Raw genomic sequence first — 13,238 nt, 5'->3', positions numbered from 1 at the left:
CTGATAAATGAAAGACGTAGTACTTTTATCTTTTTTTTGTGAAAGCAGAGTCAATTATAATGCCGGCTGAGAGGGGTTCCCAAACTTTTTCGTATGACTGTATATATATATATATATATATATATATATATACTAGGGCTGTCAAAATTAACGCGTTAACGCAGGGTGATTAATTTCTGGAATTATCGGCGTTCATTTTTTTAACGCATTTAACACATGTGCAGAATGATCCGCCCCGTACATCCCACAGGCTCTGTACTACAGTCATTCTAACATAGCAGCACGTTAGCCCGTGCTGTGTTTTAAAGTTTTAAACTGCTAACGGTCACGTCCGTGTCGGGGGCATAGATAGTATATAAAATCAACTGCCGCGGGTGACAGTTGATGTCGGGAGCAACAGGAGGAGAAACATTGTCCGCTCTGTTCAGAGCCCGCGAGGACACAAACGTCTGCAGTTTTCAGAGGTGTGTGTGATCAGACATCAACATACCGTCAGCTTCCTGGCACACATGAACAGTCCCCTAGGACGTGGTCGCGCGTACAAACGCACCCACGCACACTCGCACACACCGCGGACTGTTGTATTCAATAATGCAGAACCTATAGATTCACCAAATAAATGCCATTCTATAGCCTATCCTATATTTGCTCAAAGACATAGTAAAGAGACAGACACATTGAATTTTGGTTTGGTAGGTAGGCCTATATATTTTAGTTTGATTTAAATTTATTTTCAGTATTAAAACCATCATTTGGATTTTTAATTAATAAACATACTAATTTTAAATGTACATATCCACCTTCTGTCATTTATTGTTCCGTTCATACAACAATATACAGAGAAAATTCAAATTTTTCGGGCATATTTCAAATGGTAAAATTAATCGTGATTAATCCACAGAATCCTGTGATTAATCTGATTAAAATGTTTAATCGTTTGACAGCCCTAATATATACCTTTTTAAAACATTCCTGGCATCCAGCCCAGGCAGTTATCCCTTAAAGGAGATCATTCTTTCTCTTTTCCTTTCAGTTGTTTCTCCTTGTTGTGTGTATGTGTGAAAATCATTGGTTTTATTTTAAGTCCTTAACTCTCTACACTGAAGCAGGGGATGTGTTCAGTATTGTGCAGAGCATGGTGAAGGACAGCAGTGCGGAGCCCTATTTCCTCTCAATACTGCAGCACCTGATGCTTATACGCAATGACTACTTGGTCAGGTAAAAATCACCAGCACACATACAGTATATACACACAAGCCAAACTTTTCAAGGTTTCATCTGATTCATCTTCCCCCCAGTGTTTACCTGAATGTCTGTGATCTTTTGTTGTTTTTCTTTTATCATCTCTCTTCATAAGCTTGTATGTAACCTACGGTCCGTGTGTTAATAATTGCCACTGACATATAGCGCTTGAATCGCACACATCTTAGCCGAATGTGCACACAAACAAAGGTCTACGCAATTTTTGAAAACCGGTATTGATTTTACACTGGTGAAGAGCAAATGTTTTGTGGAGGTCTCCCTCCTTTTTTTCCTTAAACCCTTTAAATGACATTGGCTAACAAAGAGAATGCAGCCTCTTTCATCTCCAAGCCAGCTACAGTAACCATGGCTCCAGAGTACGTCTCATCTCCTATTAATGGTACATTTCAAAGGCTTATTTTATGTTGGTTCACTCACAGCTGGGTGTGAGTTAAACCTGGACTTGATCAAAAGATGGTGATCTAATCTGAAGAATATGCAATGCATCACCTGCAGTCCCATAAAGTGACTCTTTGCTCTGACTCCGTCTTATCTGTCCTTCATCTCAAATTATAATGAAACGTTGAAATTTCAGTTGACATTAGTTATCATTACTATTACGACTGCACAACGCCTTTGGCCCACATATACAGTACAGTATACCAGTAACAGTTATATATACTTGACAATGTCTGCTTCATTGGGCATTAATTCATTATTTAAATTGTTTGGCTCTTAATGGAATCTACTACAATTAGTCAGTGAACCATTCGCAAGACCCCTCCACAAATATTCAAATACTAGCCGTCTTATGATAGCTTAGCGACTGTAACTAGGCAGGGCTGGCCTGTCAAGCTTTGAAATACTCCCTATGTTGAGGCAGCGTGCATAGAGCTTCATTAACAGTAATACTCAGTGTACAACGAGTTAGTAGAGCTCTCCTAAAGGAGTAAAAAGTTCAACTGTTATGCATGAATACATTTTTGTTTTTATCACTTCTAATGTAAGTATGCTGACAATGGCTCAGTAGACCAATCCCAAAGATACTTCCAGGCCCAAGAAGCATTTCAAACTTTTTTTTTTTTTTTTAAGAAAAATAAATCTCTATTTCCATTATGACATCCACTCTGTGACAGCAATTTTTCTCACCGTGTGGCAGGCACTTCTGGTATGCGAGTCGAGTTTAGGGGAAGATTATTGGCTTTCCCTTGCTCTTTATTGTATTTTGGAAAATTATTATTGATTATTAAGACTGTTATTATTGTAAACATTTCTAGCCTATTGGTATGTATAAATACATGCTTTTTCCTCATTATCATAACATGTAGAATAGCTTTTCAGTCTGTTCTTTGGCTCCAATTATTTTAATGGAATATATTTCCAAGTTTTGCCCTGGCATAGTTTTGTTCATTTCCACCAATGGCCAATAAGGCATCAGGTTTTTTCTTTTTTTTGGGGGGGGAATGGGAACCTTTTAAAGCACGGCGCCTGTAGTCACTGGCTGGTGAAGTAAGCGTTAGTTATTTCATTCTTGGTACCCTTGATACCTTTTTTATTTTAGCCAGAGTCCCAAAGTAATGAATGACACTAGCAATTTGAGTGAAAACCTCATTTAATTTGATTGTTAATATTTTTGTCTACATTAAGTCAAAAATTCCATCGTGCAGATCATCGTCAAAATCATAGACATGGTATTTAAGCTACTAGGTTGAGTTTAAGCATTTTTTTCGCAAGAGGTGAAATACATTGTCCCTCATTTATCACAGTTAATACATCTTATGGTTCTAGTTAATGAGATAATTAGCGTTGACAAAAAGACACTTCCCTTTTCAGTTACAATGTGGTTAACTTACTGTGGCTCCCAGCCTTGCATATCATCTATTGGCTCATCCTTATATCTCCTTGTTTGTTATTGCCCTTTGCTAATCTGGGATCAATGTATTTAGCAGAATTATTTGAAACAATTTAACTGCAATTACTCATCAACTGTTGGTGTGTACTGCTACCACTGTGTGTTATATCATCAGTTCTCTTTTTAAGGTGTAAGTGGTGAATATATTTGTGTGAGTTTGAAGTAAACCAAAAGTCCCTGAGTTCATGTAACATTAGCATGTGTGTTATGTCATATTCCAGTCCCAAGAATCAAGGTCAACATCATGAAAAAAAAAATGTGTTCTTATCAACACATATCCATTTACTGGGAACACCGTCTCTGCTCCTCTTCTGTCCTTGATTCAGCCCCATTATTCTTACTCTGTTACATGTTTGTCTTTTTCTGCTGTTCATTTCTCTTGGTTATTATCGTTGTGTGTGTCCATCCATTTTCTTTTCCCTAAAATTGCTGGGAAAGTGGTGTGGGGGTAAGGATTAGATAATGGAGAAGGATGTGTAAAAACTCGATAGACCTGATGGCCATGTCATGTGTGCAATGATATTTTTTGGCTCTGTTCAGTTGGTTTCAAATTCAACCTGTTGAATGAACATTAGGGTTTGAATTGAATCTCTAAGAAATAATAATAAATATTCAGCCTCCTGTTATGTTTAGGATCTCAGATATCTATTGTGCTATGATGCCAGTTGGTTGCATTCGTATAAATATAGAAGTTGTTGTGACATTCCAAGTTTACCTTATGTCTTGTCACTGACCCTACTTATTGTGCACTTATTTCAGTTTGTTTTACACCCAAAGCTGTCTGGATAACAGATATTGTTCAACTACATACACACACAACATATTATAAGTTCTGAAATTATTTATGTTTTGCCACTTTCTCTTTCTTACCGATTGACTTGTCTTTTGTGTCCCTCTCATCCTTTCTCTCAGACCCCAGTATTTCAGGATCATTGAGGAGTGTGTGTCTCAAATTGTGCTTCACCGTAGTGGCACTGACCCAGACTTCAGTTACCGCAAGCGCCTAGATGTGGACTTCAGCCACCTGTTAGGCAAGTCTCACACTGTTTCTTAACATTACATTTATGTAATTTTTCAATAAAACCTGAATAATTTGTCTTCTCTTATGTTGTTTTTCAGAAGTGTGTGTAGATAAAGCTCGGACTGATGAGTACGAACAAAGAGCTTCAGAACTGGCACAGAAGGCAAGTATTGACAAAAATAAAACTTTAATTCCCTTCTTCTGACTACACAACCTTGCCAAAACAAGACCCACCAAGGCCTGCTGGCATTTTTTCTAATTCTTCTAATTAGTTCTATAAAATGACATCTGTTTAGATATCAAAAGACTAATACTGTGTAGTAAACATAAACACTGACAATACCTGGGGACTTGTATAGTTGTGTTTATGCCTTTGTAAATTTGTAGTCATCACTTTGATTTAAAATGCTGTCTAATTATTTTCCAAAAAACAAAAAAGTGTTTTTAAATTTTGGAAATTAAGCATTATAGGACATGACTTCTTGCTATAAAAATATGAATTCGACTGATTTCCATTTAAAAGGCTCAAATCCCCCCAAACTATGATTTGTGATGCAAGGTCAAGAGTACTTGTTGCCAACATTGACATTTGTACAGATGCCCTAGGTTTTGTAATGTAGAAGAGTATGCCATTGGACGTAAACATTTAAAAGAACACTGCTTTTGTTAATTCCTTGTTACATTCTTTCAATGTCAGCGTGTGCTTGTGTGATTCATTTCTGTGTCTCTTTGTAGTTTGATGAGGAGTTTCTAAGCAGACAGGAGGCACAAGCTCAGCTGATTAAGTGTGATGAAAAAGTTGCAGAACTTCAAGCAGAGCTGCAGGCCTTCAGGTCCCAGGTACATGACATGTTCATCTTTCTTTCCAGTGTCAGTTTTTGTAAAATATTTATTCCTCAGAGGAGGTGTGAGAAAAGACTAGATTGTATCACTCAACAAAACCCCTTAACCCATTGATGACTATGGCAATCTAGGATGCATGTCCTTAATGCCTGAGGGTTTTCTGAAAAAATAGTACGAATTGTCAAGTCTACCAAAACCTTAATATCTAAGCCTGTGTAGCACATAGAAACATGAAATAAAATACATTTAAAAGTTAAGGTTCACAGGTTTTATTTAAACATGCTCCCTTAGTGCTTACAAACCAACAAATATTTCTAAAAATCGTCAAAATTAGATTAATTAGAAAATTATTAAATATTGTTAATAAATAGATGCAATGTGTTGTGTGATTTTCGTCAGTAGTCTATAGTAGACCTTGATTCTGCGCACCAAACGCCACTAACTGTTCTGTCGCCGACATAGCTGGCGTATTTTTTTTATTATTTAGTTTTATTTTTTTATTTTTATTTTTTTTGATTGACATGATTTTCGGCAAACCACACAACTTTTGGGTGGTCACGTGGTCTTAAAAAAATCAACAAAACCCACCTCATGTGTATTTGAACCAATGACAGTGCATTCTATGCTGGGAATGCCATGAAAATTAGATAAAGTAATAATGCTGCGCGATGCAGCATCAGGCAGGAGAGCCAATGTGGCATCGCGCAGCAGCCGTCATCAATGGGTTAAATCACGCATAGCATGGAAATACAAGTTTCTTTTCTTACTTCCCATTATGAGATTTTATTTTCCAGGTGCGGAGTGTGAATGGTGTGGGGTTTTTTTATCCACTGAAGCTTGAAGCTTGCAGTTTAGTTTGACATGGAGGCTGCTCCACTGGCTAGCTGACACTAAGTCTAATGAGAACACTGACCAGTGCTCCATGTTGGCCATTTGTGATCTTTATCCCACAAGAGGAAATTGTTCTAAAAGCAATTTATTCTGACATACCCCTTCAACCTCACTACTGGGCCACAACCCCCTCCCCCCCAACACTCCAGAGAGTGGCTCCCACATCCTGGCACTGCAAGATAACTACATGCTCAGAGTGGGGAAGAAAACTTCCTTTTTATTTCCCTGATCATTTTTCGATTTGAGTGAGCAAATACAGAATGAATACTCAAATAGTACCTTAGTTCAAATGACATTGGTACATCATTCAACCAATGCGGGAACGTACACACACACACACACACACACACACACACTCGTTTGTCTCTGTGTCTTTGTCAGTCGAACTATGACCAACACTCACGCCCACACTTGTTAATTCAGCAAAGGTGTTCTTCCCTCTAGAGGCAGTGGCTGAGTAAGGGCCCAGAGCTGACCTTTTTACTGTGCGTCTTTAATCTAAAACTGGTGCATGGATCAATAAGCCATTTGCTCTGTACTATGCAATTTACCAAGCTTCGTAGCTCCAGTTAGAACATTTTATTTTTAGCTATGGAAGAATTAAATTATTGTTAAGTTCTGGACACAATCTTGACAGTTCATGAGCATTTAATATTCTGCTGGTTGAGTGAACACAGATCTGTAGCAGCGATGAAAGCAGAGTGTGCTACATTCTTGCCAAATGCCACATTTCATCTGATTCAACTTTATTCCCCCCCCAATTTCAGTAATATTTCTTTTTTGATTGAGATGTGAATTCTACCTTTATTTTATTTATCCAGAGAAGGTTTTATTAACATTAGGGGTGTGAACGTTTACAAAAATGTCTAACCGTGTACACAACGGATTTTTTTTTCGTGTACACGGTTAACCGTGACGTCATTGTCCTTGTGCGCCCGCCGTCTTGTAGGCGCGCGTGCACACACACATACGCGTTCGTTTGCCTGTAAACACACAGTTGACATGAACCACGCTCGTTTTTATATACTTTCTATGGTTTACAAACCTCTTATAATAGGTCCATGGCACACACATACACACGTTCGCCTGGCTGTCATGTGCGCCGTCATGATCGCGCTTCATTAATTTCCTGATTAATATAGCCTATCGCACATTTCTACGATTTCTACATGTCCACGTGTATGCAGGTTGAACAGGTGTTATAAAGTTCGGGCTACTTTCGAGCGTAGTTCACGTCAACAGGGTAACTTTAATATTTAGGTTATCTTTCATCTCTCTTCCGTGGCTGTGAGACGAGCCCCAGCACGGCGACTCCCCCCGTATGTGTGTGTGCACCGATACACACACTCATTCACACACACACACACACTCGCCGAGGGACAGACAGATTCGGCAGACTACCTTTTATCATCCCCAATGACTTTATTAGTGAGGTAAAATCAATAAATGCGTGTCTCCAGAACATAATTAAAAACTTTGAAAAAAAAAAAAAAAAAAAAGAACGGTTTTCGTTTATTGATTTTTCCTAAGCGGTTATGATTTACAAACGTGTACACGTGTAACCGTGCACACCCCTAATTAACATTGCTCCACACTACACAAAAAACACTACTTAATACAAGCAACATATTCTGTAATTGAAATTGAATTGAAATTAAAAATACCTGTGAATGAAAGGTAAGAAAAAGTGACTTTCTTTACACAGGTCTTACACACCTGCCCATTACTAATACGCCCTTATTTGTCGGTCGCTGAGCTCCATAAAATAAGTAAACAAATAATGCTGGTCTGAAGTTGTATTTAAAAACAATCATGAATACATTCCACAAAGAGACAAAAAAAATCAAGCCCCCATTTATTTCCTCCACTCCATAATATGTTTTTAATTGAATTTGCAGTTTTATAGAGTCTCAAGATACAGAATATTATGCTCAAGCCACACAGAATATTTGTCGCTATAAACACTTTTGATATAATAATGGTCCATCACGTCTGGCAGTATTATTTTATTTTCCTGTTCATTTCCCAATACACATTCCTTTTTTCTTCTTCATGAAACATCCAGTTTGGAGCCGCACCTGTTGGCCTGCCCTCTGGCCATGTTGGACAGGCCACATTGCATTCTGGGCCGCCTCCTCCTCCCCCTCTGCCTGGTGTGCCTGCTCCCCCTCCTCCACCACCTCCCCCTCCTTTACCTGGCTGTCCCGCCCCCCCTCCTCCCCCTGGTGGACCTCCTCCCCCTCCAGGCTTTGGTCTGGGCTCGCCCACTCACCAAGCGCTGCCTTACGGACTCAAGCCTAAGAAGGACTTCAAGCTTGAGACTGCCATGAAGCGCCTCAACTGGTCTAAGGTGAGAAACTGCAAGGCCTTTTTTAATATTCAGCCAACTCCTAGCCTGGAAATCCAGACCCACATCTAGACAGTATATAGGGTCTGGCCACGATCAATAGACCTTCCCAACTCAAGGGGCGGCACCTACGCGTGCATTTCAAATACCACAACACGCAAGTGGATAGCACTACAACCAATCAGAGCAATGGACAAGGTGACGTATTAGGCCCGGTTTGTTTAGTGAACAGCGCGTTTCACTGGTAATTTAAACTTTTGCCGTGATCGGTCAGCAAATTGGAACATTCCTATTTCTTGATAATGAAAGATTTTTGTGCCGTCTTTCAAATTGTTAAGTGTTGAGGCCAAAGCCGTCTCAAACTCAAACAACATATCGGCAGCGATCTCTGTTTACTGTCACGGTTTCGACAGCGCATGCACAGCACTGTCGTCATGCGGTTACGTCCGCCCCAGAGCACCATACATAGGGCTTTGGCCCGCCCATAATCAGATAGAACCAATTGAAACGTAGCTCAGAATTTTCTGACATTTTTAATGAGCTTCAATGGAGAGTGTCCACCATCAGGCGCAGCACATTTAATTTGCCAGCGGCAGGTCTGGATTTCCAGGGTAGCCAACCCCATATTATTAGAGAAAAATATCTCAATGTAATGCTGGCTAATATACCACTAACTCCAGCTTCAAACAAATACTATTGAGTTGAATCAACAACTTTCGGACAAAGTAAGTATTCATTCTATGGATGTTTCAGTATATTGGATGCAGTACATTTCAGAGATGTGATGTAGTATCACAGAGTTCTACATTGAAGGATCTATAGAATCTATTGTATAAAGAGAGTTGTTTTCCAACTGTGCTGAGTGGGAATGAGAGATGCTCGTAGCGACTAACTCCCCCCAATGTTTTGCCGGGTTATGGTTAACTAAAAGTTTGGGACAAGAAACAGAAAATTTAGGCCATGTATTTATAGTAGCCCTTTTGCTCTGCTATTCATTCCTCTAGTTCCTGATGACTACTGGCAGTACCTGAACAGTACAGATGTTTTTCTAAGCATTAAACAACAACATTCTAGCTTTGTGCCAAGCCAGTTAGAATTGAAAATAACAGATGATCAGATGCTATTGTGAGAGCAGCCTCAGCATCTACAGATGTTGTTCTCTGCAGAGCAATATTAGTTCAAACTGCAAGTATATTGGTTTGTGGTTTGATTAATAATTTAAACTAGGAAGCACATCTGTACAGGTCTACAACCAACTAAACCATCTGCTTTATATTTAAAGGGAACCTCTTAGTAGGTCTTGAAGAGGACTTGTGGCACAGCTGTTGGAGACCCCCCCATACGGTTATGTTTGGGACAAAGCTGTTCCCGAAACTTCTTAAGTTATACAATTTCAAACTTTCAAATGTGGCTAAGGTGACATGGAGATAACTATTAGAGCTAGGACAGTGATGCAACAATTTGATAGACCCGAAGACCCTCAAATAACCTAGATCAGCAAAGCTTTTGACGGGATTCTTAAAAAGTCGTAAGGCATTGAATCCATATGTGTAAAATAAGACCTTCCTTGGTATTAAAATGTCTTAAATCCACCTTTTCAAAAGTCTGTAAAATGCTAAGACATGGGGATTAGGATTCTATCAACCTGGACTCCAATATTCACAAGAATTTAAGCCTGACCTTGGTCCAGCAGGTCTGTAAAAACAGCATATGGCCTTTATAGCTCCACAATTTACAGGTTAGGTTGTTGATTCTCCATAGTGTCAGTAGTAGTAGTGACCCTTTTCATCACAGGAAATGTTATTTAAAAAGAATCCGCTTGATGGAGCTTGAATAAAATTTAAAGAGTGTTTTTCTCCTTAACAGATTTTTGGGGAATACAAAAACTGTACTGTACTATATGTTAATTCTCTAAAGCGAGGAAAATAGAGAATAGTATTTTTTTTTTATTATTTCCCTCTATATCTGCTATAACCTGTAAAATACAGTTGGTTGATTCATTTGTTTCACTGTGTCTTCAGATTCGTCCCCAGGAAATGTCGGAGAGCTGTTTCTGGGTGCTGGCTGATGAGGGCCAATATGTGAAGCCAGATTTGCTGAGCAGAGTCGCTCTCACTTTTTGTACACAAAGAACAGGTTAGACCCTCTCTAAAGTTTGTATTTATTTATTTACATTCTGCCATTCTGAGATGACTCAGGCAAATGTTTAAATGTATTACATATTTTATTTCTCAGTTGTTTCAATGTGCTTTACTTTCACACTTCTACTGCACAGTCTGTTTCTAGTCAAAAACTTCCTCTTTTCCTCTCCAATTCATTTTTTTCTTTTATCTCCCTGTCCCAGTTCTTCTGGTTCATGGCTGTGCCACTTTGGCTCAAACTTTTAGTGTGATGCAAGGGAAGGGAAAAGCTGAATTGGTAAAACAAGGAAAAAAAAAAGTGAATTTGTTTCTGAGTTGTGTGTGTGTTTATGTGCTTGTTAGTAATTGGCCATGTGTTTTCATTGAGGGGGATTTGCATGAAGTACAAGTACTACAGTCAATTGATACAGTCAATTGTGTGAAGGCTTGACTAACCCTCTTTGCTAGTCTTAACAAGAAAACTTTCTTTCACTGGTTGGATAATGACACATGCATGACATAAATCTCTCTTTTTTGTTCAATTTGGTCCAATTTCATCTGCTGTTTTAAGGGCAGATGGGAGACTTATAAGCCCAAAATGAAGTTGAATTTCTGTTCAATGTCTCAATTATGTAAAGGTTTCCTTGGTGTATGCCATCTGTGGTGTTTTATTTGAATACTGGTAGGATATTTGGACCCAAATACCATTATTATGTGGAGAAATTATTAACAATAATAATGAAATAATGGCCAACTTTATATAAATAGATTAAATGTGTAGCACCTAACGTCTAATGGCTTTACACACACCTTTTTAATTTATTTTTTAGCACTTTCGAGTACGGTCTATTACATATCAGCAAGGGGAAACTGACACAGTTACATCCCCACACATTAGTTTGGCTTGCAAGATTTGGAATATTTATCATGTACAACATTGTTAGAAGGATTAAAGCAAGGACAAGAGATGCTATCAGTCCCGTCCTCTGCTGTGCTGGGTCTATTAGTCCCCTCTCTGATGATTTATTCACATGTCTTGTTTTCTTTCTTGTCTTGTCACTGACTTGAGCTTACGACAGTTTGAATTATGCATCCAGGTGCTATCTACCTGTCACAAGTCTATGCTGCCCCCCTCCACCTGCACACAATTGCACCCTTGTTCCCTACTGTTAAGGTGCTGAATAATGGAGGCAAATATAAATGCAAACAGCCAGGTAGATGGACAGCCAAGATTGCTGTGTTCTAGAAATGGCAAAAAGAAGTATGTCCATCAGCAGACAACAGGCCCTTTTTCTGTTATTGTACTGACCTAGATTCTGCATATTTCCACATGTAATATTGTATTTGACAGTAATCACAAAACACACTTCTCATCATATTGGGGGCACTCAAAAAGTAGTCTGCCAGCCATATGATTTGTCACTACTTATGGCTAATGCATTTTAGATTTTTGGGGAGAACGGCATGAATCCTTTGACTAAATCAAACCTTTCTCGTGGTTAGAGTCAATTCTGTTAGTTGTGTTCCTTCCTGTTTATTGCCGTCCCTGTGGAGTTTGCAGGAGCAGCGTGAGTGATGTGATGAGCTGTCAGACCCAGTTGCAAGCGACTCTGTGCGTCAGTGAGCGTATAAGAATGCATATATAATATACGTGTGTGTGGGGGCTTGTCGTCTTATTAACACAGCCATGTAGCATCATGTTTCATCTCACTTAAGAGCAGCGGCATCTGGCTCAGCATTAAACATTAAAAAGGACACAGTATAAAACAGTATTCACTCAGTTTTTCTTATTAAATATTCATTCCTATCCCTTGAAACTTCCTCATCCTTTTCGTAATGTTCGTGTGTAAAGGAATTCCTTCCATCCTGTACACAAACTGCTGAGCCTGGGTGGGGACTTGGAACAATACGCTGTTGTATTCATGGCCTTCATTTAATCAATTGCATCTAAAAATAGAGTTGTTGTTTTTATTTTTTTTAAATGTTTCAAAGAGGAGGCTGGAATTACACATTTAACAGGAATGTATAATACTGCATTGGGGGAGCATTTTTTTTTTTTGACTTAATAAACATTATATTTACAGTGGTAATGTACTTTATGACTCAACTGTTTATCTATATGGGGCAGGATGTCGTTTTTGGCAAAGGGTCAGTACCACTTAAACCCATGTCCTCCGTGGGAAAATTACGATAAATGGGTGTTTTTACTGTTTAATCTTGTAGGTCAGAGCGAACAAAAAAATTAATTACGACCAATGACCATTCTAGAACATTGCGAGTTGTCAGCGCTCTTTTCTCAAGTCTATGCTCATTATTAGCAGCAAACCTTTGATAGAAATGAACAAAAATGTAACCTTTTTGAAGTAAGCAGTGAGAGGGTTCCGTTCTGTAATGTTTGCAAGGTTACAGCTTAAGACTAATGGAACAATCGCAGAGTAGCATTAAGCAAAGGAGAAGTGACAGCCCATTTTTGCATGTAAGAGAGGATATGCAACCTAGTATAGAATGGACTTCATACATTGTGTGCTTGCTAGGGATGATGATGTACTGTAGCTATAATGGCAAGCATTTGAAAGGTTGCCCTCCCTTGGACTTCAACCCAAGCTAGAAGTTTTCTCCTACCTTGCCATTCATAATATGAGAATTTTGTTCAACAAACTATTTTGCAAGGTTCTTTCTTTACTTGTCTCCTCTCGATGTTCTGCTAAATCTTTCCGGTTACATAACAACTCATGGGCGAGATTAGTTCCTTTTATTGACCAAAACAACCCTTAATTATTGGGCCTGCAAAGAGCAACTCGGATCAATCGATTTTGTCCCTTAATTGCTTTCCAGGTCCATAAGAAACAGTCATTTTCTAAG

At 38.8% G+C, this 13,238-nt stretch overlaps 1 protein-coding gene across 1 annotated transcript in view; it reads left to right on the top strand.

The window, feature by feature from the left end:
* Positions 1-13,238, top strand: part of LOC307248627 (protein diaphanous homolog 3-like) — a 175,065-nt gene that overhangs the window by 35,046 nt on the left and 126,781 nt on the right. The window contains exons 12-17 of the mRNA XM_080025069.1: positions 1,102-1,218; positions 4,067-4,185; positions 4,274-4,338; positions 4,911-5,015; positions 7,975-8,259; positions 10,278-10,392. Of these exons, the coding sequence (XP_079881195.1) occupies positions 1,102-1,218; positions 4,067-4,185; positions 4,274-4,338; positions 4,911-5,015; positions 7,975-8,259; positions 10,278-10,392 (806 nt within the window). The remainder of the gene's footprint in view (positions 1-1,101; positions 1,219-4,066; positions 4,186-4,273; positions 4,339-4,910; positions 5,016-7,974; positions 8,260-10,277; positions 10,393-13,238) is intronic.

Source organism: Ammodytes marinus, assembly GCF_949987685.1.
Source record: "Ammodytes marinus genome assembly, chromosome: 1".
In the NCBI taxonomy this organism is placed as follows: Eukaryota; Metazoa; Chordata; class Actinopteri; order Uranoscopiformes; family Ammodytidae; genus Ammodytes; species Ammodytes marinus.
The sequence above is the reverse complement of the archived record's forward strand: the minus strand, read 5'-3'. Positions and strand labels throughout refer to the sequence as shown.